The 26468-nt window shown below is 46.5% G+C and overlaps 1 protein-coding gene across 1 annotated transcript in view; it reads right to left on the bottom strand.

Moving 5' to 3' along the window:
* Positions 1 to 998: 998 nt before the first annotated feature.
* LOC121859290 (monoglyceride lipase-like) overlaps positions 999 to 26468 on the bottom strand; it is a 65688-nt gene continuing 40218 nt past the window's right edge. The window contains exons 3-7 of the mRNA XM_042356073.1: positions 12638 to 12774; positions 10344 to 10499; positions 10149 to 10222; positions 9726 to 9912; positions 999 to 4106 (exon numbers count right to left, since the gene is read on the bottom strand). Coding sequence (XP_042212007.1) covers positions 3993 to 4106; positions 9726 to 9912; positions 10149 to 10222; positions 10344 to 10499; positions 12638 to 12774 — 668 coding nt within the window. The 3' untranslated portion in view covers positions 999 to 3992. The remainder of the gene's footprint in view (positions 4107 to 9725; positions 9913 to 10148; positions 10223 to 10343; positions 10500 to 12637; positions 12775 to 26468) is intronic.

Genomic DNA, 26468 nt, shown 5'->3' with positions numbered 1-26468 from the left:
GGGGGGGGCCCTCCGGACCCCCCCCTGGATCCACCCCTTTACTTAACAATTCAATCAACAGATCTGGTTATCTATTCATAATATGCTGACAGTTTGTTTAGTAACACTGAAAATTTTCAGAAGTTTTAAGTAAAGTCAACCATTTTGTGACTGTTGTTGGAATATTTGTAAGAAATTTGAGATTTTGGAGAATTTTAAAGTAGCAAATTCTGTTTGGGTTTGAAACACTGATGGGAGGCAGCAGCTGCCAGGCCCGTCGTCTTCTTTGGTGTACACTTTGTATACTGTCGTCTAGCTCTACTTTATATTGTGTAACTTTATCACTGATGACCATGAACGTGTCAAACGTGGATTTAAAATATTACCACAGACACATATATATATATATATATATATATATATATATATATATATATATATATATATATATATATATATATATATATATACAATCAACACCTCAACCCGCCAGGATTTGAACCCACAGCCCATGACTGTGACCAGGGAACACTACCACTGGACCACCAGGATATAAAAGTGGTCCTAGACTTTGTTATATTTCACACAAAGCCTGTTCAATGAGCTTATGGCGCCGTGAACCTCTAATGGGGACTACCCGTATCACGTAGGTGGTCAGAGAAACGTTTTACCAAATCCGGCTTCGAAACACGAGGATCCATATATATTTCATTAGCCCAATAAAGCACGCGGACTTCTACATACAATCAACACCTCAACCCGCCAGGATTCGAACCCACGGCCCACGAGCCCATGACTGTGACCAGGGAACAATATATATATATATATATATATATATATATATATATATATATATATATATATATATATATATATATATATATATATATATATATATATATATATATATATATATATATATATATAGCCTATATATATATATATATATATATATATATATATATATATATATATATATATATATATATATATATATATATATATATATATATATATATATATATATATATATATATATGTGTGTGTGTGTGTGTGTGTGTGTGTGTATGTCCTACTGTGAAAGGGGAGTATTTTCACACATAACATACTTATGTTCCCTTTATAACACCTTAATCCCGAGTGAGCAGACAATGAAGGCGAGTGGCCGTGTGGGGTTAAAGATAAATATGAGCGAGAACAACACACTTGAAAAGACACACACCTGAGCCACCTGTGTTGCCACACACCTACACATTACTAACATTAACGAAGGTAAGGCAAATGTTGATCACTAATTTCTCGAGGATGACAACCATTGATGGTGTGTATAGACACCTACGAAAATAAATATTATAATCTGTTGGACATGTGACGCCTCCAGTCGATGTGCGATTTAACTACTGTGCCGGGATAATGACTTTCAACACTGATAAATACGGTGCCTGTTGTCTTACACTTGATGGGAGGCGGACCCGTACAAGCTGAAACAGGATTTCTCCAGCTGAAATTGTATTCAAAGATTAAATAACTGCTACACATGTACTTAATAGTCTGGTTCATAATGTACAGATGAGAGGCTTCTTGTTTTGTTTTCCTATACTATAATTTTTTGGAAATTTAAAATGTTGGACCAAAACACAATCAATACATTTTTCAAAGTCTTTGTGGCGGTCAACTTACACTTTCCAAAGGGTTACTACAAATGACGTAATTTCTACAATATTTCCAATACTTACCAGCAAGGCTTCTAATTTTAGTGGCTAGTTGAACATTTTTCTCAAAAATATCAAAGGAACTACTACACTGTACATGCCTGTAAAACGCTCCTCCTAATAGTTCCCTGTATACTCCAGGATTTTTTGGATGCTAGGCCAGAATTGAAAGACAAAGCTCTACCGAGACTTGGTGAGTTGCATGTCGCTACGGCTGCCAGTAGCTTTATATCAGTATAGGGCTGTCAACACATAATCAGGTTATAAAACAGACGATAATATTATATTATTGGGAAATTATGTTAACATAGGCAGGGTGATTACAACCGCATGCCATTATATGAAAATAAATGAATTAAATTTAACAATTTAGGGAGTGGACAACACAGCTGTGTGTCATACGATTGACAGGGAGATGCATTGGCAAAGAAGTCAATCTCATAGCTTGAAATTCATGGGTTTCATGTTAGTTAGGTAATTATTGATAGGGACGGGAAACAAAATATACAGACATTTTATTTCCATCAATATTTAGTGTAGGGATCCCCTGTTTCAATGACGCTATTTAGCCTCCGAGGCATGGACGCCACCAGCTCTTCAGCCGAAGTCCGGAAGGTGGAAGCACTCCAGTCCAACAATGTAGGTAATATGTGTTGGCAACTGTGTTATCAATAATGTTGCGAAAATTACACGAGGAATATAACATATTACGTCATGGGAACAACTAAAGGTGTATCCTCACACAAACAAAACAATGTTGAGAACATTGTCAGTAACAGAAATATGACTGGTATGGATTATGTGAACATTTCATCTTTCTTTCTAACAATGTTGACATCTTTTATCCAACTTGTTGATGACAATGCTACCAACATTGTTATGTTGCTATATTCCGCTATAGCAACTCATCCCAAGGTGGAATAATTTCTAACGTGAGTAAAACAACATAATAAATTCTATTGTCTTTGTTTTTATCGAAAATTTAGTATATGTCATCGTATTTGTTCTATCTAAAAATAGTACTATACTGAAGACACCATAAAAATTAAGAAACGCATCTCCACAATCATATACTGTATACCAGCACTACCGAGACAACACTAGTCAGGTGTTTATTTCGAACCCGTCAGACACAGAGGTGGAGATAATTTATGGTTCACTGAATGCTGCCCTCCCTCCCTCTCCGACCTTCAGTACCGCCCCAACCACTTGAGTTCCCAAAGAGGGTCGTTCTCTCTCTTTCTTGCTCTCATGCTTGTTGATCAGGCGATATCTTAGCCACTTTTTGAGTTAGGAAGATGAACTTTGAATAAAATAGTGATTAAGATGCCGTAGTATACAGTGGCTGAACCACTTTTTGTTTATGAATACTATTCTGCCAGACTTTCAAAATAATGAATCTCACACACACTCACTAGTTGTAAACATCACCTTCTCGCTCTACATCACAGCTTTGCCCCCTAACAGTCTAAGCCAGGGGTCACCAAACTACGGCCCGCGGGCCGGATCCCAAGTCCTTCCCCGGCTCGTGGTAGCTCCGCCTACGCTCTGACGTTACCAGAGCTTTCGTTCTGGCTTGCAAGTATTGAACAGAATGATTATGCGGCCCGCGCTCGTCATTCTTTCAGTTATCCGGCCCACTGTGAAAAAAGTTTGGTGACCCCTGGTCTAAGCTAATGTTCGGTGGTACACAGTTTCAGGTGTGTTCATTGTTCTTCATTATAAACAAGAAAGGAACATTCGGCTAAAGTGTCATAAGGAAAATTATTAATGTGTGTGTGTGTGTGTGTGTGTGTGTGTGTGTGTGTGTGTGTGTGCGTGTCAGTCTGTAAGTACATGTTTCTTTAAGTTTATTTAAGTTCACAACTAATTATATAGCTGTTCTCTAGTGCAGCTGTGAACACTGTAAAAATAACCTCTCTGCTGGGTTATTTATATCTTCATAATATCTACCTTATACTGTATATGATTTTTTTAAGTATTCAAGTCATGAAAAACTTTACAGTTGGCAAACAATTGTGGCAGAAAAGTGTTCATTTAATAAATAAAATCACACAGTTGTTATGTACAAGAATATAATAATTTGTTTCCCAAAGATGTGGGTAATCACAAAGACGAATCTTCACACAGCTCTAGGTTATCTTGCTTGTGTACAACAAACTTAATAACATTATCTCTTCACCAAACGCTAATACTGTACTTGTAAAAACAAAACAAACACCAACGACATCATATATACAACAATAACTGTACAAAGATATTTAATATTACTCGTCACTTGTCATATCTTAAATAATAAACTCATTTTTTGCTGGGAGAGATTCGGGCGGTGATCCAGTCGACTGTGTCCTGAAGTGCTTCATGTCGTACCTCAGGCAGCTCCAGGTACAGGTGGTGATAGGCCAGAGGAAACATCTGCGTGAGGTAACAAGATAACTTTCAACACTTGTTTAAAAAAAAAAACATGAATTACATTTAAGATGAGCACCAGCAATTCATTTGTTATTTTAGTTATGTTTTCCTAATCTGTTGTTGTAACTCATATCCTCCTCACCTGGGGGCTCCTCGCCTCATCACACAACAGTTGTGATCAAGAGACACATGTTCCGGAGTCGGTGATACATACCACTAAGGAGTAAACTTCTTATGTAATGTTTTATGTACATATCTGAGGTTTGTAGTGATAAACGGATGACGTATTTAAACACAGTGAATAACATTGAGGAAAATAAGATGTAAATTAAATTATTATATATTATGCATTATAACAAAGATTCATGAGCTTCAGGTTACCTTAGTCTTAACTCAGTCTTAATTAAGTAACTTAGTATGAACTCAGTGTTAGTAAATTCTACGAAATAAAAGTGTATCACTCTCATTAATGTCGTGATGACTGACCTATGTCGTCCTACTGCAGGTAGTGGTCAGCCTCACTGTTACACTAACAAACTGAATTCGAAAGCACACGTCAGTGCAATTATCAAATCTTCCAGCTTTCGTCTCCACTTCCGCCGACGTTTCAAAACCCTGGGAGTTCCCGCGCCGGAGCTCATCTACTATATGCTTCCCCTGCCAGGTCTTCCTCCCTAAATGTCACACAACGGAAGCACCAAAAAAAAAGTGCAGAAGGCGTCGTGCAAGATAATTCTCTCCTCTTCCTACTTCACATATCAAGAAGCGCTCAACACACTGACCCTATCGGCTCTCTCTGACCATCACCACGACCTCATCTGCAAGTTTTGGGAGAAACTTCTGCACCATCCTCGTCACTGTCTCCTGACGTCTGCGAATTACTGTTCAACACTACAACTGCATCCAGCCCACAGGAGCACGTACTGCCACCTTTGCTTTTGTTACTCTTGTATTGTTACTATACAGAAATTCCTTGTTGACTCATTCCTCACCCCACCTTATTATTATTTATCATATTTGTATCGCTAATGTTACTTGTATATTATTTGTCAGTCATGAGGACCCATTCCCAAATATGTAACTATACAGTATTTTCAGCCCTTTGGCTGCCATGTTCTTCCAATAAACTGTTAATTATTAATATTATTATTATTATTACTATTGTTATTATTATGGCCAGGACAGGTAGTGGCCACCCTCACAGTCCGAGGCACACCTGTGCCTGGATTTTAGTACAGCACAGCTGCACAGACGCTCAAAGGCAGCTGAGTCAGGCAGGGGAAGTGTTGGTGTATTTATCACACACACACACACACACACACACACACACACACACACACACGCTCCTGCACGCACGCACGCACTACTACTACTACTACTTTGCTGTCACTCGGAATCGAGTATGACGATCATCCAGCTATGACACAATGATTTAAGTTATTAAGGATGTCACCTAGGTTGGTGAGTTCTGAGGTGACTAAAGAGGCCGATACGGGACCGGCAGGGTCATCACAGATGTTGCACATGTGGAGGGCTACATCTTGTGTGGGGAGGGGGGCAGCGGCAGTGTTTATCCGGCGTTGGCGTTTGTCTGCCTCGTTATACAGTCGGGCTAACTTGAAAGTATTGACACCTTCTCGCGTGGTCCTCCTCCAAGCGTTGCGGTGTGGAGTAATCGTCTCCCAGGTGAGGGAGTCGATTTGGTACTTTTTCAGGTTTGTCTTAAGACTATCTTTATACCTTTTCAGTTGCCCGCCGGCTTTACGTTTGCTATTCGTTAGGTGACTGTAAAGTAGCTGTTTTGGCAGTCTACTGTCTTCCAGGCGGGTAACAGTTCATGGATAATGGTAGCCTCAATGCTTCTACAGTTCGTGTCAGCAAGAATACTGGCATCTATTCTTTTGTCTTCTCAGCGAACTCGGAGGATGGAACGTAAACTATGTTGGTGAAAATTTTCAAGTGCCATGAGGTGCCTCCTGTATGTGACCCACGTCAGACTGCCATATAGCAGGGTGGGGAGGACCTCTGCTCGATATACGTGTAACTTTGTAGATAACTTAAGCTCCCTACAGCTGAAGACACGGTTTCGGAGTCTGCCAAAGGCTTGAGATACACATCTGATCCGATGCTAAATCTCTCCATCGATGTCCGCGGTGGTGGACAGGTGGGAGCCGAGATACCGGAAGTGGGTAACATTAGAGAGGGTAGTACTGCTAAGATGGATGGATGGTGGAGGTGTGGTTGAACCAGGGGCAGGCTGAAAGCGAATCTGAGTCTTACATACATTCACTTTAAGGCCGAAGTGTGCATACGCATCTGGCACGAGAAAGGAAGGCAGCCAAGAAAATGGCAAAGAGAGTTGGGTCCAGTACACACCCTTGTTTAACCCCTGTTTGGATGGGAAAGAACTCAGACTAGGTGCCATTGTGCAGGACACTGCCGTTCATGCCCTTGTGGAGTTGCCTCACAATGGCGATGAATTTTGGAGGGGAGCCAAAACGGCTGAAGGTCCGCCAGAGGGCTTCCCTGTTGACCGAGTCAAAGGCCTTGGTTAGGTCGATGAAAGTCATGTACAGGTCACGATGCTGTTCTCTGTTGGGCAGCAAAGATCATGTCAGTGGTGCCACGTGATGGTCTAAAGCCACATTGAGATTCTGGGAGGAAGTTTTCCGCCTCAGGAAAAAGTCTGTTTAGAAGGACTTGGGCGATAATCTTGCCAGCTATGGACAGCAGCGAGATCTCGCGGTAGTTGCCACAGTCTGACCAGTCCCCCTTTTGTTCTTATAAATATTGACGATGGAGGCATCTTTAAGACCTTGGGGAATTTCCTCCTTTTCCCATATATTTTCCAGGAGAGAGTGGAGACGGCTGGTAAGCAGAGGTCCTCCTGCTTTATATACCTCGGCTGGGATTCCATCATGCCCTTACGCTTTGTTATTTTTCATATGTTTGATGGCAGTGGCTACCTCATCCAGGGATGGAGGATAGCTGAGGTGGGTCAGCTCTGGATGCTGAGGGACCTGCTGGGTAGTCAGGACATCCACATCGGTGTTTCGGTTGAGCAGTGAATCGTAGTGCTCCTTCCAGCACTGAAGGAGGCCTTCATCGTCTTTAATTAGGGAGTTACCGTCAGATGAGTGGAAGGGGGCTGCGCCTCGAGTGATTGGCCCATAAAATATTTTAGTGGAATTGAAAAATTCGCGCATATTTTGCCGATTGGCAATTTTTTGTTTAACATGTTTTATTTTTAAACCAGTCGTTCTTTAGACTGCGAAGTTCCCACTAGGCCGCCGCTTTCTTCTTGCGGAAGGTATCAGCTTTGGTCCGAGACTGAGGGTTGTTCGGTCAGTCAGTTACAACAGCACGCTACAACAGGTGATGATGCAACACACTACAACAGGGTGATGAAGCAACACTACGCTACAACAGGTGATGATGCAACACACTACAACAGGGTGATGAAGCAACACTACGCTACAACAGGGTGATGAAGCAACACTACACTACAACAGGTGATGAAGCAACTACGCTACAACAGGTGATGATGCAACACTACGCTACAACAGGGTGATGAAGCAACTACGCTACAACAGGTGATGAAGCAACACTACGCTACAACAGGGGTGATAAAACAGCTACGCTACAACCGGGTGATGAAGCAACTACGCTACAACAGGTGATGATGCAACACTGCGGCTACAACAGGAGTGATGGAGCAGCACTACACTACAACAGGGTGATGAAGCAACCTCACGCTACAACAGGTGATGATGCAACACTACGCTACAACAGAATTTGATGAAACAACTACGCTACAACAGGTGATGAAGCAACTACGCGCTACAACAGGTGATGATGCCAACACTACGCTACAACAGGGTGATGAAGCAACTACGCTACAACAGAATGATGATGCAACACACTACAACAGAATGATGAAGCAACACTACAACAGAATGATGAAGCTTATACTACTACAACAGGGTGATGAAGCAGCACTACACTACAACAGGAGTGATGAAGCAGCACTACACTACAACAGGGTGAAACAACACTACACTACAACAGGGTGATGAAGCAACACTACGCACAACAAGGTGATGAAGCAACTTTACAACAGAACATTAAACAGCACTACGCTACAACAGGTGATGATGCAACACTACACTAGGGTGATGGAGCAACACTACTACAACAGGGTGATGAAGCAACACTACACTACAACAGAGATGAAGCAACACTACACCAACAGGGTGATGAAGCAACACTACACTACAACAGGGTGATGAAGCAACACTACACAACAGAATTGATGAAGCAACACTACACTACAACAAGATGATGAAGCAACACTACACTACAACAGGGTGATGGAGCAACACTACACTACAACAGGGTGATGGAGCAACACTACACTACAACAGGTGATGAAGCCCAGCACTACAGCAGGAGGTGATGAAGCAACACTACAACAGGGTGATGAGCAACACTACACTACAACAGGAGTTGATGAAGCAACACTACAACAGGTGATGAAACAACACTACACTACAACAGGAGTGATAAGCAACACTACACTACAACAAGATGGTAAGCACTACACACAACAGGGGTGATGACAACATACTACACTAAGGTGATGGAGCAGCACTACACTACAACAGGGGTGATGAAGCAACACCACACTACAACAGGGTGATGATAGCACTACACTACAACAGGGTGATGGAGCAGCACTACTGCGCTACAACAGGGGTGATGAAGCAGCACTACACTGAGGTGATGAAACGGCACGCTACACTACAACAGGGTGATGAAGCAACTACTACACTACAACAGGGTGATGAAGCAACACTACGCTACAACAGGGTGAAGCACTACACTACAACAAGGGTGAAAGCAACACTACACTACAACAGGGTGATGAAGCAACACTACACTACAACAATTGATGAAGCAACACTACACTACAACAAGAATTGATGGAGCAGCACTACACTACAACAATTGATGGAAACAGCACTACACTAGGAGTGATAAGAAGTAGCACTACACTACAACAGGAGTGATGAAGCAACACCTACACACACAACAGGGTGATGAAGCAGCAACACTACAACAGGAGTGATGAAGCAACACTACACTGAGGGTGATGAAGCAACACTACACTACAACAGGGTGATGAAGCAACACTACACACTACAACAGAATTGATGAAGCAACACTACACTAGGGTGATGAAGCAACACTATACTACAACAGGGTGATGAAGCAACACTACACTACAACAGGGTGATGAAGCAACACTACAACAGGGTGATGAAGCAACACTACACTGCAACAGGGTGATGAAGCAACACTACACTACAACAGGGTGAAGCAACACTACACTACAACAGGGTGATGAAGCAACACTACACTACAACAGGGTGATGAAGCAACACTACGCTACAACAGGGTGATGGAGCAGCACTACGCTACAACAGGGTGATGGAGCAGCACTACGCTACAACATGGTGATGGAGCAGCACTACGCTACAACAGGGTGATGAAGCAGCACTACCCTAGGGTCCACTGAGTGTATTATCAACTAATGGTTGAATGAAGTACAAGCTTACTCACCTTTAAAGTCTTGTCAGAACTCTTGGCTTGGTCAAGAAGCATCTGGGATCCCTCAGGTGCACACAGCTGGTCCTTCTCCCCGTGAAGGATGAGGAAGGGCCACTCCACCTCAGGTATGTGATTCTCAAAGTACAGTAGAGTCTCTATGCCCGCCATGGCCCAGCGTGCCCGTATACCGCCCTGATATCTGGTCAACAAAACAATTGTTACTGATTACATATTCGGCCACGTGGTTTTGTATGAAAGTTCACCTCCCTCTCTGTTTAAGATAAGGTATTTCACCCCTGTAGGAAGCTGAAAGTGTCCTGTGCCCACACACAAGTAAAGTTCACCAGTCCTGCCCTGCTGTTCTAGGTATATTCCTCACCGTAAGAACACGTTAATAATATTGTTTATAAAGGTAGACCCGGCCGCGGGACTCACCTGAGTGGGTCCTTCCTCATTCGAGATTTCATGTCCTCATCCCGGGTGACGTGATCCAGCTTCAGCTTAGCGACCTGAAATGTGTCCATCATCGTACTAACTGTATACACACACACACACACATTCAATACATAATTGTGTAGAATATGGTGTATTCTTTATTATTGTCTGAAAGAAGTTTTGTAATTAACTGACCGCCAGGTAAGGGAGGATGCGAGCGACCAGCCTGGCCAGGAAGATCTTGGGCGGTGTGGCCTCGGCCGAGTTGGCCTTGATGAGAGGACCCATGAGCACCACCCCGTCGAAGTAGTGCGGCCGAGCGAGTCCACACTTGATGGTGATCATCCCGCCCTGTAACAATAATCCCTGTACACACCTGATTCACTCTACCTGTGATCCTGTGTAAACATACAACTATTTTCTACAATTGTATCATGATTGTTTGTAAACTAATATTACTTTTTAAACCTGTACTCAGAGTAAACAAGAGTGTAATATCAGGTGCACAGAATATTATAATTACATCCTTGCAATACCACTTATAATAGAAACATTTAACATAATAACTACACAAGGTAACTCAGGTAACATTGTTATTTTCAATAATTGCAAACTATTTATTGTAACATTATTGATATACCTATCCCTGACCCTTGTGTGGCCATGACCCTTGTGTGGCCCTGACCCTTGTGTGGCCATGACCCTTGTGTGGCCCTGACCCTTGTGTGGCCCTGGACCTCGTGTGGCCTTTAATACTTTGACTCCGAACAGCCTCTAAGCCTAGGCGCACATTGAGAGGCAGTGCAGTGCAGAGCAGAGCAGGGCAGACACAGCACAGGGCAGCATAGGTGTGGTGCGCACATTGAAAAGCAGTTCGTTAACTCTCCCAGCCAGCTATTGCTGCACTGCTTGCTTCAAATGTATGAACTTGAGTCTGTTACTTCGAACCTTTAGATTCATTCGTATCGGTTTCATGTTCTGGTTGGTACTGAGACAGTTTCAAACATCTGAAGCAGGCAGTGCAGCAATAGCTGGCTGAGAGGTTAACGAACTTTTGGGCGAGACTGTACCCTCGCTGCTGTGCTGCTCATGGCTAGCTTGCAACATTATTTAGATATGAATTCAGAATCCGACTCGGATACCGAAATGGAACATTTAATGCTACTATATGACAGCAGCAAGGGAAAGAAGTCAGTATGGAGAAGTAAGTCCATGGAAAAAAAATAAATACACACGGGGAATTTGCCTATACGTTCCCATATCTCATCCTTCAGTTTCCCCTTCATGTAATCACAATGCCAAGTGTCATACAAGACTCTTTCACTCCGTACAGCTTCTACGAGTTCTTCGGAGACCGTCATTGTACTGACGAACACGTGCAGGCGTGGAGCAGAAATCTGTGTTTCAAACACTGCGCCGCGCAGCCCGACACAGGCCTGTGTCTGTTCTGTGCTGCCCTGCGTCCCAATGTGTTGACTTCGATTTAAAATAACCAGATACAGTTTCCTGCACTGCCCTGTGCTGTGTCGCCTGCGTCTCAATGTGCGCCTCGGGTAACTGTGTCGGCCAGGGAAGGACATCGGGTACATGAGCCAACAGAGCACTGTTAAAGGAGTTACTGTAATTACCTTTTATGGGAATTATATCAATTTTGTAACTAATTACCTTGTGTTATAATAATATCGATATTGTTACTGTAATTACCTTATGGAATAATTATATTAATAGTTATCCCACATTTACTTTTTGTAATAATTAGTCACACTAGGTCCAGGGCCACACAAGGGTCAGGGCCACACTAGGTCCAGGGATACACAATGGTCAGGGCCACACTAGGTCCAGGGCCACATAAGGGTCAGGGTCACACTAGGTCCAGGGCCACACTATGTCCAGGACCACATAAGGGTCAGGGCCACACAGGGGTCAGGGCCACATTGGGTCCAGGGCCACATAATGGTCTGGGCCACACTAAGCCAGGACCACATAAGAGTCAGGGTCACACTAGGTCCAAGATCACATGAGGGTCAGGTTCACATTAGGTCCAGGGCCACACTAGGTCCAGGGCCGCATAAGGGTTAGGGTCACATGAGGTCCAGGGCCACATAAGAGTCAGGGCCACACGAGGTCGAGGCCCACACTAGGTCCAGGGTTAGCCTATGTGTAGGATTAGCTTAGGTTAGGTTAGGTCAGGTCATGTCAAGCTAGGTTAAACTGATTAAGGTTAAGTTGGGGTTAGGTCATGTTTATTTGGGTTAGGTTAGGTTAAGTTTGGTTAGGTTAGGGTAGGTTGGGTTAGGGGAGGTTAGGACTTTTAGGTTCCCAATGTCAACGCGACGCCAGTGAATGTTGTGCTGCTCAACTAGTCCTGAGCGAGACGGGTGAAACTTCTTCACTTAAATGAGAATGATAGACGTTCAAGGTTAAGAGGTGGAGGAAGAGGAGCAAGATGAGGGTGGAGCAAGAGGAGCAAGATGAGGGTGGCGACATACCATGGAGTGGCCAACGATGAAGCAGGGCAGACCTGGGTAGCCAGACCGCACGTCATCATAGTTTTGTAGTACATCAGTGACGTAGTCGTCCACAGAGTCAACGTAGCCTCGCACACCCTCTGACCTCCCGTGACCAACTGCCGGGAGAATAAAGTATGTGTGAAAATCCTTAATACACTAAACGTGAAGGACTGTGAGGACATAATTCACACTAAACCTTCGGTATACAAGGAGGTGGCGAGGCAGGTACTGCACTCTAGTACCTTCACTTCCCAAACTGTACATAGTTCGTTAACCCTTTACAGCTGGTCAACTCGGAACAGAATAATAATGATGATCCACTCACCCAACGCCTCCTTATATTAAGCATAATATTACATGAATAGTTTACAGGAAGTATAAATTGGGGGAACACGCACACATTGTATATGGTCAAGTTCTCTCTCTCTCATGGTATCATTAAAGCCACTAATCACACGATATGCTGTTATACATAGTTCATAATTTACTATAGTAATGCTCATCATCATTATACATAACTGACTAATAATTCACAGGATAATTGATCGTAACAATAAACGGTAATCGATCATAATAATATATAACAATTGTGTTAATAATTAGTATACTAAGTGTTTATTTTATTATTAGTGAACACATGCACTAAATGATTTATACCCGAGACAGTTTAACTTACCCTTCCCAGTAATAATATACCGAGTCCCTCTTATCTTTAAGTAAACACATAAAATAAGTCGTTCATTACTCGATTTTTTTTAGCTTTAACTATATTGTACAACGGTACTGGTGCCACAGCAGGGACTGGTGGGGTGGGGGGTGGTCCTTGTTCCTGCGGCTGCCTCACTTGGTGCTCCGCCAAGGAAACGGAGACACGCCGTCTCTCTCTCTGTATCCTATTGACCAATCCCTCACCTGCCACTGTATCCCTCATCTCGTGCCTATAAACCGTCATTACTGAGAGGTAAACACTGTTAGACGAGGGACAGTTGAATGAGACAGGGTAACGGGAGAGGTGGACCATCGTGGTGACGGCTGAAGGAAGACTCAACTCACCTACGCTGGTTTATACGACATAGTTACACCTTAATATGTGAAGCATTACCATAGGGTGACTAACATCACGTCCCGATAGAAAGAACATCTCAAATAATCCAATATAATAACGTCTTGAGCAGACGACAAGACACGGCAAGAGAGAGATTGTTGACACTTCCTCCTGAGTATGATGTAACACATAAACCGTTACCACATCACCAGGCTGCCCAGGCCTACACTATGAAGAGTTGTCACATGTTGGAGAGGTGAATAACCACCACCCGCATCGCCACCTACAGTACATCACTACCTACGCCGCCACTTACACACACCACCACCTACACCACACGATTGTGATATTACATGGACCTTGATTACACCACGAGGATAGGGTGGCCTTGAAATAGGAATTAATACCGACCCAAACAAGTAAAAGTTAGGCATTCCAACCCAGATTCTGGCTAAGGCAGCTGTCTCCCCCCAGTCTGGACCGAGCACCAGTCCTCTTCCAGCCCAGGAAGCACTTCAAGTGAAGAAAAATTCCGAGGGAAGCACGTCTGCCAACCCGAGAAGCGCCTAGTCCCATGCTCTGCTGTTTTTCCCATGCGTGTAGTGAGTGTCTGTCATCTGGTATAGGTGCCCAAGGTCCTGGAGTGGAGAGACATGAGTTGGCTGTGCCTTTGTTCATATTCTATGCCTCGTGGTAACTTGTTGTTCAGAAATGTGTTCGTATCCCATTCCCTATATCCGTGTGGTAACGTATCATCACTTAACCTCCCCTGATGATGGTACTCTGCCACGCTACCAATTTTCCTAACTCAATCCCAGCCAAGACCACCTACACCACCACCTACATCATCACCACCTACGTCACCACCACCTTCACCACCACCTACACCACCACCTACTCACCACCACTTATACCACCTACACCACCACCACTTTCACCACCTATATCATCACCTACACCACCACCTACACCATCTCCTACTTCACCACCACTTTCACCACCTACACTACCACCTATATCACCACCACCTACTTCACCACCACTTTCACCACCTACACCACCACCCACTTCACCACCCACACCACCACACCTACTTCACCACCACTTATACCACCCACACCACCACCACTTTCACCCACCTTCACCACCACCTACACCACATCACCTACTCCACCACCACTCTCACCACCCACACCACCACCTACTCTGAATTCACCACTTTCACCATTAATCTACACCACCACCTACTCTCACCACACCACTTTCACCACCTATGTCACCTACACCACCTACACCATCACCTACTTCCACCACCTCACTTTCACCACCTACACCACCACCTATATCACCACCACTCACTTCACCACCACACACTTTCACTCACAACCCACACCACCACCCGCATCAGCAACCTACATCACCACACTTGCATCACCACCTGCATGACCACACCTTCACCACCACTCATCACCACTTGCATCACCACCTGCATGACCACCTACATCACCACCTGCATGACCACCTTCACCACCACCTACATCACCAGCTGCATCACCACCTGCATGACCACCTACATCACCACCTACATCACCACCTTCACCACCACCTACATCACCACCTACATCACCACCTACATCACCACCTACAACACCCCTGCATCTCCACCTACACCACCCCGTCATCACCACATACATCACCTGCATCATCACCTACGTCATCACTTACACCACCACCTACATCACCTCCTACACCACCACATCCAGTATACTGTAAGGGCTGTAACGAGCGGGATGGTTGTCCAGCCAGCGCCACAGCTGCACTTCCCCCATTGTTCGATTTCAATTCTGGTTGTGTGCTCATCTGGGGCTCCTGAGCTGATTCCCCATTCCTTCACTACTCGGCTGTTAATCTCCGGACACCTACTCCAGCTACTACCGAGGCTGCCACTTCCTCCACGTCCTATCCACCGTCCGTGCCTTGGTGTCTTTCCTGTGTGGCAGACATCGCCCACCAACGCCAAGTGAGGAGGCTGCCCTGGACCTTCCCCCTGAGAGCGGACCACAGGGTTAACGGAACATTCCACCGCGAAGGAAATATCTGTAAATTGTTTGACTCCCGTAATTGTTAATTTAATATTTGTGTGAGTGGTGTCAATTATTGTGATTTTTTTCGTAGTAAAGAGAAGTCAATCTCTAACGGTTGTTTGTTACCCCTTGGAAACCCATGGTTCTTGACTTTCCTTTTATAAGATCCTGATTAGGCTGGCAAGGGATTTATATCTCAAAGTCCAGGCCTTTACATACACCACCACCTGCATCACCACCTGCATCACCATTTGCATCACCACCTACACCACCAATTAAAAACACAATTATTAGTACCACTACACCATAGTGTATGGTGTGCCGGCACTGTACCATGCAGTGTGTGGTGTGCCGGCACTGTACCATGCAGTATGTGGCATACCGGTACTGTACCATGCAGTGTGTGGTGTGCCGGCACTGTACCATGCAGTGTGTGGTGTTCTGGCACTGTACCATGCAGTATGTGGTGTACCGGTACTGTACCATGCAGTATGTGGTGTACCGTTACTGTACCATGCAGTATGTGGTGTACCGGTACTGTACCATACAGTGTGTGGTGTACCGGTACTGTACCATAGTGTGTGGTGTACCGGCACTGTACCATGCAGTGTGTGGTGTGCCGGCGCTGTACCATGCAGTGTGTGGTGTGCAGGCATTGTACCATGCAGTGTGGTGGCCAGGCAGCCTCAATCTCGCCCCGAGCGTGGTACTCTGGCTGTGGGCCAGTTCTCTGCGACAAAACCAAGGCCGATGGTCCTGCGTGTGTGTGTGTACGTGTGTTCTAATATTAACATCAGTTTATCTTGTCTAAATATTGACTGCAATGTGCGTCATGTTTGTTACAGCACACCGGTGACTGTAATGTAAAATGAATTACGGTGAATTATATGGTTCAGGAGGGTCAGGGGAGGACAATAGGGCACACTAGGGTCAGGAGGAAGGCATCAAGACACACTAGGGTCAGGAGGAAGGCATCATGACACACTAGGGTCAGGAGGAAGGCATCATGACACACTAGGGTCAGGAGAAAGGGCATCACACACTAGGGTCAGGAGGAAGGCATCATGACACACTAGGGTCAGGGAAGGACAATAGGGCACACTAGGGTCAGGAGGAAGGCATCAAGAGGTCAGGAGGCATCAAGACACACTAGGGTCAGGAGGAACATCATGACACACTAGGGTCAGGAGGAAGGCATCATGACACACTAGGGTCAGGGAGGACAATAGGGCACACTAGGGTCAGGAGGAAGGCATCAAGACACACTAGGGTCAGGAGGAAGGCATCATGACACACTAGGGTCAGGAAGGACAATAGGGCACACTAGGGTCAGGAGGAAGGCATCAAGACACACTAGGGTCAGGAGGAAGGCATCATGACACACTAGGGTCAGGAGGAAGGCATAGACACACTAGGGTCAGGAGGAAGGCATCATGACACACTAGGGTCAGGGAAGGACAATAGGGCACACTAGGGTCAGGAGGAAGGCATCAAGACACACTAGGGTCAGGAGGAAGGCATCATGACACACTAGGGTCAGGAGGAAGGCATCATGACACACTAGGGTCAGGGGGAGGACAATAGGGCACACTAGGGTCAGGAGGAAGGCATCAAGACACACTAGGGTCAGGAGGAAGGCATCATGACACACTAGGGTCAGGGAAGGAGGACAAGGTAGGGACACACTAGGGTCAGGAGGAAGGCATCAAGACACACTAGGGTCAGGAGGAAGGCATCATGACACACACACAGGGGTCAGGAGGGAAGGCATCATGACACACTAGGGTGACAATACACACTAGGGTCAGGAGGAAGGCATCATGACACACTAGGGTCAGGGAGGACAATAGGGCACACTAGGGTCAGGAGGAAGGCATCAAGACACAATAGGGTCAGGAGGAAGGCATCATGACACACTAGGGTCAGGAGGAAGGCATCATGACACACTAGGGTCAGGGAAGGACAATAGGGCACACTAGGGTCAGGAGGAAGGCATCAGACACAGGGGGTCAGGAGGAAGGCATCATGACACACTAGGGTCAGGAGGAAGGCATCATGACACACTAGGGTCAGGAGGGAAAGCACTAGGGTCACAATAGGCACACTAGGGTCAGGAGGAAGGCATCAAGACACACTAGGTCAGGAGGAGGCATCATGACACACTAGGGTCAGGAGGAAGGCATCATGACACACTAGGGTCAGGGAAGGACATAGGGCACACTAGGGTCAGGAGGAAGGCATCAAGACACACTAGGGTCAGGAGGAAGGCATCATGACACACTAGGGTCAGGAGGAAGGCATCATGACACACTAGGGTCACTAGGGGGTCAGGAGGAAGGGACACACTAGGGTCAGGAGGAAGGGACACACTAGGGTCAGGAGGAAGGCATCAAGACACTAGGGTCAGGAGGAATGCATCAAGACACACTAGGGTCAGGAGGAAGGCATCAAGACACACTAGGGTCAGGGAAGGACAATATGGCACACTAGGGTCAGGAGGAAGGCATCATCACACTAGGGTCAGGAGGAAGGCATCATGGCACACTAGGGTCAGGAGGAAGGCATCAAGACACACAAGGCATGTCAGGAGGCATCATGAGGCACTAGGGTCAGGAGGAGGGCATCATGACACAGTAGGGTCAGGAGGAAGGCATCATGACACACTAGGGTCAGGAGGAAGGCATCAGGGTCAGAAGGCATCAAGACACACTAGGGTCAGAGGAAGGCAACATGACACACTAGGGTCAGGAGGAGGCATCATGACACAGTAGGGTCAGGAGGAAGGCATCATGACACACTAGGGTCAGGGGAGGCATCATGAGACACTAGGGTCAGGAGGAGGCATCATGACACTAGGGTCAGGAGGAAGGCATCATGACACACTAGGGTCAGGAGGAGGGCATCATGACACACTAGGGTCAGGGAGGCATCATAGGGTCAGGGGAGGCATCATGAGACACTAGGGTCATCATGACACACTGGGGGGAGGCATCACACTAGGGTCAGGAGGAGACATCATGACACACTAGGGTCAGGAAGAAGGGCACAGGGTCATCATGACACACTAGGGTCAGGAGGAAGGCATCATGACACACTAGGGTCAGGAGGAAGGCATCATGACACACTAGGGTCAGGAGGAAGGCATCATGACACACTAGGGTCAGGAGGGAAGGCATCATGACACACTAGGGAGTGGGAGGCATCATGACACACTAGGGTCAGGAGGAAGGCATCATGACACACTAGGGTCAGGAGGAAGGCATCATGACACACTAGGGTCAGGAGGAGGGCATCATGACACACTAAGGTCAGGAGGAAGGCATCATGAGACACTAGGGTCAGGAGGAAGGCATCATGACACACAAGGGTCAGGAGTATGGCAATAGTACACATTAGGGTCAGGAGGAAGGCATCATGACACACTAGGGTCAGGAGGAAGGCATCATGACACACTAGGGTCAGGAGGAAGGCATCATGACACACTAGGGTCAGGAGGAAGGCATCATGACACACTAGGGTCAGGAGGAAAGCATCATGCGACACTCGGGTCAGGTGGACACATGTGAGGCAGTTTTTACGCGCCATAATTGAAGGATGTTCGTCAAGTGTACAAGAATGAGCGTGAGGAGCGTGTCCCAGTGTGTCACGTGTGCTAGGCAGGGTGACTGAGCCTCATTACCATGTCTATACCTCCTTTGTCAAGCTCGTTGAGTGTCTTTGTCCCGGGGATTCAACACACTATGCCCTACCTCCGCCAGTTGTGTTCCCCTTATCTTCTCCCTGCTGAGGTGTGTGTGTGTGTGTGTGTGTGTGTGTGTGTGTGTGTGTGTGTTTTAAAGTTTGTCAATGTTTGTTCAGATGTGTGAAAATATTTGGTGTATAGTGGTTGTGAATGTGAGCCTGTAACCTTCAGTTAGTTTTAGTTTAACAAATTTATTGACAAAACTTGTAGTACAGTTTGCCTATTCTGAGTAATTTAGTCAGGTCTTGACACTGAGGGTGGTGTCACTTCTCACTGCCACGCAGGACAGAGGTTCAAACACAAAGAAATACATCATATGCATTAACAGCTATATATGTATAGAGGTCAGATTCATGTGGGTAATGTCACTCTTCACTGCCATGCAGGACAGAGGTTCGTACACAAAGAAATGCAATCTTCAGAGCAGTTAACCCCTTACATTGGCAGCTAAAGGGTTAGAAACAAACTCGATTACTGTGTTGTGTGTGGATGTGTGGCATTAAGATTCTTTACAGTAATTCAGGAAAGATTCAGAAATTCAATAATCTGAACTAGGGGCAGATCACGCCCCAGTAATGAGTTTAGTGATGCCAAAACTTCAAAAATTAAATAAAGAAAACAATGGACAAAATCAAGTGGAATTTAGGTAAGCTTAAAACAGGGTCAGGGAGAGAATATGAAATTGAAATTCAAAATAGATTTTCAGTATTGCTAGAGAGTGACTTTGATGAACAAGGACCAGAACAACAATTTAATGATTACAAAGAAGTAATGTTAGAAAATGAGGAAAAACTTAAAGGACATAGGGGGAACGATACTAAAAGTGAGTGGATGACAAATTAAATTTTAAAGAAAATAGACGAAAAGAGACGAGAAATCGAAGTAATGCAAACAAGCCAAGAAAGATGACCTAGAAAGGAAATACAAGGAGATTGAAGATAATGACTGTAGGCATAATTATTGGAAAATGATCAGAAAGATTAAACAAACGAACCAGAAAAAAGAGATAAATGGGGTGGGACTATTAAAAGCAAAGAAAATAAGATCCTGTTGAGGCACAGAAGTAAAAGAGAATAACGGTTGTTTCCAAACTGAACATAATCCTATAAAAATAACAATTATGGTTGGCAGCAGGGTACTTAAACAAGTGGAAAATTTTTGTGTATTTGGGAAGTAACACTAGCTATGATGGTTGATGTATGGACGAAATCAAAACAATAATAGGGCAAGACAAAAATGCATTTAATAATCTAAAAGACCTAATGAAAAGAAACATGAATTTCAATTTGTGAAAAAGGCTGATAAATAGCTTTATATGGCAAGGACTGATGTATGGGTCAGATGTGTGGATACTTTCAGCAGACACCAAAAAGGGATTGGAGGCTAAAGGCGAATGCTAAGAATAAGCTACACTGACAGGAAAACAAATGAAGAAGTACTAAGGTTAGCAAAAACTTTAAGAGAGATACTTGAAATGTACAAAAAAAGATAAAAGAGATTTTTGTAATGTAATCAGGAGCGAGGGGATAATAAGAGAGATATATTAATGAGCAAAGTTGAGGGTAGGAGGGCCAGGGGAAGGCAGAGACTGGAAAGGATGAATTAAATTATTAAACTGGGTCCTCAGAGAAATACAAAACCTTGGATTGATTGATTTATAGATCTTAGGCTCAAAGCCAAGCATTGGATGGATTGGTAGAAAACAGCCCGAGAATGCCTAGAGTGGACTGTGGTCAACGACTCTCTCATATGAGGACGGTACCTTGAATGATGGACAGTAAGCAGTAGCATCTGTGAACCATGTGAAGTGTGTATTCATTTACCGTGTCACCACTTATCAGGTCACTAGGTGTTTGAACGGTTGGTCTGTTCTTTGTTAGTTTGTTTTAAAGTTTATTATCTAGTGTTTGTACAGTCAGCGAAATCTTTGAAGGGTTCATCGGCAACAAATACACCAGAAGAGCTGCCACTTCCTTACTGAGGCGCGTGATCCCTGCCGTTGCTCTATATGGCTCCTCCAGCAGGCATCCAAAATTTCCATTGTACTGTAGAGGCAGCCTCTCGACCCCTGCCCCCCCCCCTCACCCCGCCCCCAGCGATATAGTTCCTCCCCGGGGATTTATTCTTTGGGATTTACTCCCCAGCCTCTTGCTCTCACCAAGCTAGCCAGCCAGGTAACGGGGAAAGGGTATCGGTTGTACAAAGAACCTATTACTTTTATTCTCTTCACCACTAATCGGCTCGTTAGCCGCTTGGGCGATCGGTCACGTCTCTGTCACGCACTGTTGGCAAGTACTGGGCATGCACCGGCTCCTGAATGTACCTGAACCTGCTCCAGTGTTGGTCAAGTCTTGTTTTGAAAGAGCTCACACTCGGTGCCGTCACAACACTCTCTGGTAGATTGTTCCAAGAGTTCACAACTCTCACTCCGAAAAAGTTTGCCCTTGCAGTTTTCTGGACTTGCGTCTTCTTCAATCTTGAGCTGTGATCCCGTGTGGGGCGAGAGTCCGCCAGCTCCAAGTAAGGACACTCGACTGAGTAGTGCCCCTTGAGATGCTTATACACCTCAATTAACTATTGTCAAGCTATTTGACACACAGACAGGCAGACAGACAGACAGACGCACGCGCACACACACAGTGCCCCGCACTTCTGGGGAGAGTAATACATGAAATGAATAAATGAATAAATTAATAAATATATGCAACAGTAACATAAAAATGCGAGAAATGAGAAATAGCACCACTTTGTCCCTGGCAGGACCCTAACCCGCCCTCCTCACACTAATAGATGAAGGGCGCTGTCGTGTGTATGATGAATGACAAAAGTCACTTGAATCTGACGTTATCGCAAGGTTAACTTCCTGTTGTCTTGTGATAAGGTCAGTTCCAAGTGACTTTTGGCCTTCACGTTACACCAGACAACACCTGTACAAGTACCAGGCATCAGACAACACCTGTACCAGCACCAGGCATCAGACAACACCTGTACCAGCACCAGGCAACACATGTACCAGCACCAGGCATCACCTGTACCAGCACCAGGCATCAGACAACACCTGTACCAGCACCAGGCATCAGACAACACCTGCACCAGCATCAGGCAACACCTGTATCAGCACCAGGCAACACCTGTACCAGCACCAGGCAACACCTATGCCAGCACCAGGCAACACCTGTACCAGCACCAGGCATCAGACAACACCTGTACCAGCACCAGGCAACACCTGTACCAGCACCAGGCAACACCTGTACCAGCACCAGGCAACACCTATGCCAGCACCAGGCATCACCTGTACCAGCACCAGGCATCACCTGTACCAGCACCATGCATCAGACAACACCTGTACTAGCAACATGCAACACCTGTACCAGCACCAGGCATCAGACGCCACCTGTACCAGCAACATGCAACACCTGTACCAGCACCAGGCATCATACAACACCTGTACCAGCACCAGCAACAGACAACGCCTGTACCAACACCAGGCATCAGACGACACCTGTACCAGCAACAGGCAACACCTGCACCAGCACCAGGCATCAGACGACACCTGTACCAGCAACAGGCAACACCTGCACCAGCACCAGGCATCAGACGACACCTGTACCAGCACCAGGCATCAGACGACACCTGTACCAGCACCAGGCATCAGACGACACCTGTACCAGCAACAGGCATCAGACGACACCTGTACCAGCAACAGGCATCAGACGACACCTGTACCAGCAACATACAACACCTGTACCAGCAACAGGCATCAGACGACACTGCACCAGCAACATGCAACACCTGTACCAGCACCAGGCATCAGACAACACTTGTACCAGCACCAGGCATCAGACGACACCTGTACCAGCACCAGGCATCAGACGACACCTGTACCAGCAACAGGCATCAGACGACACCTGTACAGCCAGCAACATACAACACCTGTACCAGCAACAGGCATCAGACGACACTGCACCAGCAACAGGCAACACCTGAACCAGCACCAGGCATCAGACGACACCTGTACCAGCACCAGGCATCAGACGACACCTGTACCAGCAACAGGCATCAGACGACACCTGTATCAGCACCAGGCAACACCTGTACCAGCACCAGGCAACACCTATGCCAGCACCAGGCAACACCTGTACCAGCACCAGGCAACACCTGTACCAGCACCAGGCAACACCTGTACCAGCACCAGGCAACACCTGTACCAGCACCAGGCATCACCTGTACCAGCACCAGGCATCACCTGTACCAGCACCATGCATCAGACAACACCTGTACTAGCAACATGCAACACCTGTACCAGCACCAGGCATCATACAACACCTGTACCAGCACCAGGCAACAGACAACGCCTGTACCAACACCAGGCATCAGACGACACCTGTACCAGCAACAGGCAACACCTGCACCAGGCATTGACGACACCTGTACCAGCACCAGGCATCAGACGACACCTGTACCAGCACCAGGCATCAGACGACACCTGTACCAGCACCAGGCATCAGACGACACCTGTACCAGCACCAGGCATCAGACGACACCTGTACCAGCAACAGGCATCAGACGACACCTGTACCAGCAACAGGCATCAGACGACACCTGAACCAGCAACATACAACACCTGTACCAGCAACAGGCATCAGACGACACTGCACCAGCAACATGCAACACCTGTACCAGCACCAGGCATCAGACAACACTTGTACCAGCACCAGGCATCAGACGACACCTGTACCAGCACCAGGCATCAGACGACACCTGTACCAGCAACAGGCATCAGACGACACCTGTACCAGCAACATACAACACCTGTACCAGCAACAGGCATCAGACGACACTGCACCAGCAACAGGCAACACCTGAACAAGCACCAGGCATCAGACGACACCTGTACCAGCACCAGGCATCAGACGACACCTGTACCAGCAACAGGCATCAGACGACACCTGTACCAGCAACAGGCAACACTTGTACCAGCACCAGGCATCAGACAACAACTGTACCAGCAACAGGCAACACCTGTACCAGCACCAGGGATCAGACAACACTTGTACCACAACATGCAACACCTGTACCAGCACCAGGCATCAGACACCTGTACCAGCAACAGGCATCAGACGACACCTGTACCAGCAACAGGCAACACTTGTACCAGCACCAGGCATCAGACAACAACTGTACCAGCACCAGGCATCAGACGACACGTACCAGCAACAGGCACAGACGACACCTGTACCAGCAACATGCAACACCTGTACCAGCACCAGGCATCATACAACACCTGTACCAGCACCAGGCATCAGACGACACCTGTACCAGCAACAGGCATCAGACGACACCTGTACCAGCACCAGGCATCAGACGACACCTGTACCAGCAACAGGCATCAGACGACACCTGTACCAGCAACAGGCAACACTTGTACCAGCACCAGGCATCAGACAACAACTGTACCAGCAACAGGCAACACCTGTACCAGCACCAGGGATCAGACAACACTGTACCAGCAACATGCAACACCTGTACCAGCACCAGGCATCAGACGACACCTGTACCAGCATCAGGCATCAGACGACACCTGTACCAGCAACAGGCAACACTTGTACCAGCACCAGGCATCAGACAACTGTACCAGCAACAGACAACACCTGTACCAGCAACAGGCATCAGACAACACTTGTACCAGCAACATGCAACACCTGTACCAGCACCAGGCATCATACAACACCTGTACCAGCACCAGGCAACAGACAACACCTGTACCAGCACCAGGCATCAGACAACACCTGTACCAGCACCAGGCATCGACAACACCTGTCCAGCACCAGGCATCATACAACACCTGTACCAGCACCAGGCAACACCTGTACCAGCACCAGGCATCAGACAACACCTGTACCAGCACCAGGCATCATACAACACCTGTACCAGCACCAGGCAACACACCTGTACCAGCACCAGGCAACAGACAACGCCTGTACCAACACCAGGCATCAGACGACACCTGTACCAACAGGCATCAGACGACACCTGTACCAGCAACAGGCAACAGACAACGCCCATACCAACACCAGGCATCAGACAACACCTGTACCAGCAACAGGCATCGACGACACCTGTACCAGCAACAGGCAAAGACAACGCCTGTACCAACACCAGGCATCAGACAACACTTGTACAGAGCCATCAGACAACACTTGTACCAGCACCAGGCATCAGACAACACCTGTACCAGCAACAGGCAACAGACAACGCCTGTACCAACACCAGGCATCAGACAACACCTGTACCAGCAACAGGCATCAGACGACACCTGTACCAGCAACAGGCACAGACAACGCCTGTACCAACACCAGGCATCAGACAACACTTGTACCAGCACCAGGCATCAGACAACACCTGTACCAGCAACAGGCATCAGACGACACCTGTACCAGCAACAGGCACAGACAACGCCTGTACCAACACCAGGCATCAGACAACACTTGTACCAGCACCAGGCATCAGACAACACTTGTACCAGCACCAGGCATCAGACAACACCTGTACCAGCAACAGGCAACAGACAACGCCTGTACCAACACCAGGCATCAGACAACACCTGTACCAGCACCAGGCATCAGACAACGCCTGTACCAGCACCAGGCATCAGACAACACCTGTACCAGCACCAGGCATCAGACACCTGTACCAGCAACAGGCATCAGACGACACCTGTACCAGCAACAGCAACAACGCCTGTACCAACACCAGGCATCAGACAACACCTGTACCAGCAACAGGCATCAGACGACACCTGTACCAGCAAGGCAACAGACAACGCCTGTACCAACACCAGGCATCAGACAACACTTGTACCAGCACCAGGCATCAGACAACAACTGTACCAGCACCAGGCATCAGACGACGCCTGTACCAGCACCAGGCATCAGACAA

This window comes from Homarus americanus, unplaced genomic scaffold, assembly GCF_018991925.1.
Source record: "Homarus americanus isolate GMGI-L3 unplaced genomic scaffold, GMGI_Hamer_2.0 scaffold36188, whole genome shotgun sequence".
NCBI classification, from domain to species: domain Eukaryota; kingdom Metazoa; phylum Arthropoda; class Malacostraca; order Decapoda; family Nephropidae; genus Homarus; species Homarus americanus.
Note: the sequence above shows the minus strand (reverse complement) of the source record. Positions and strands in the feature narration are given on the sequence as shown.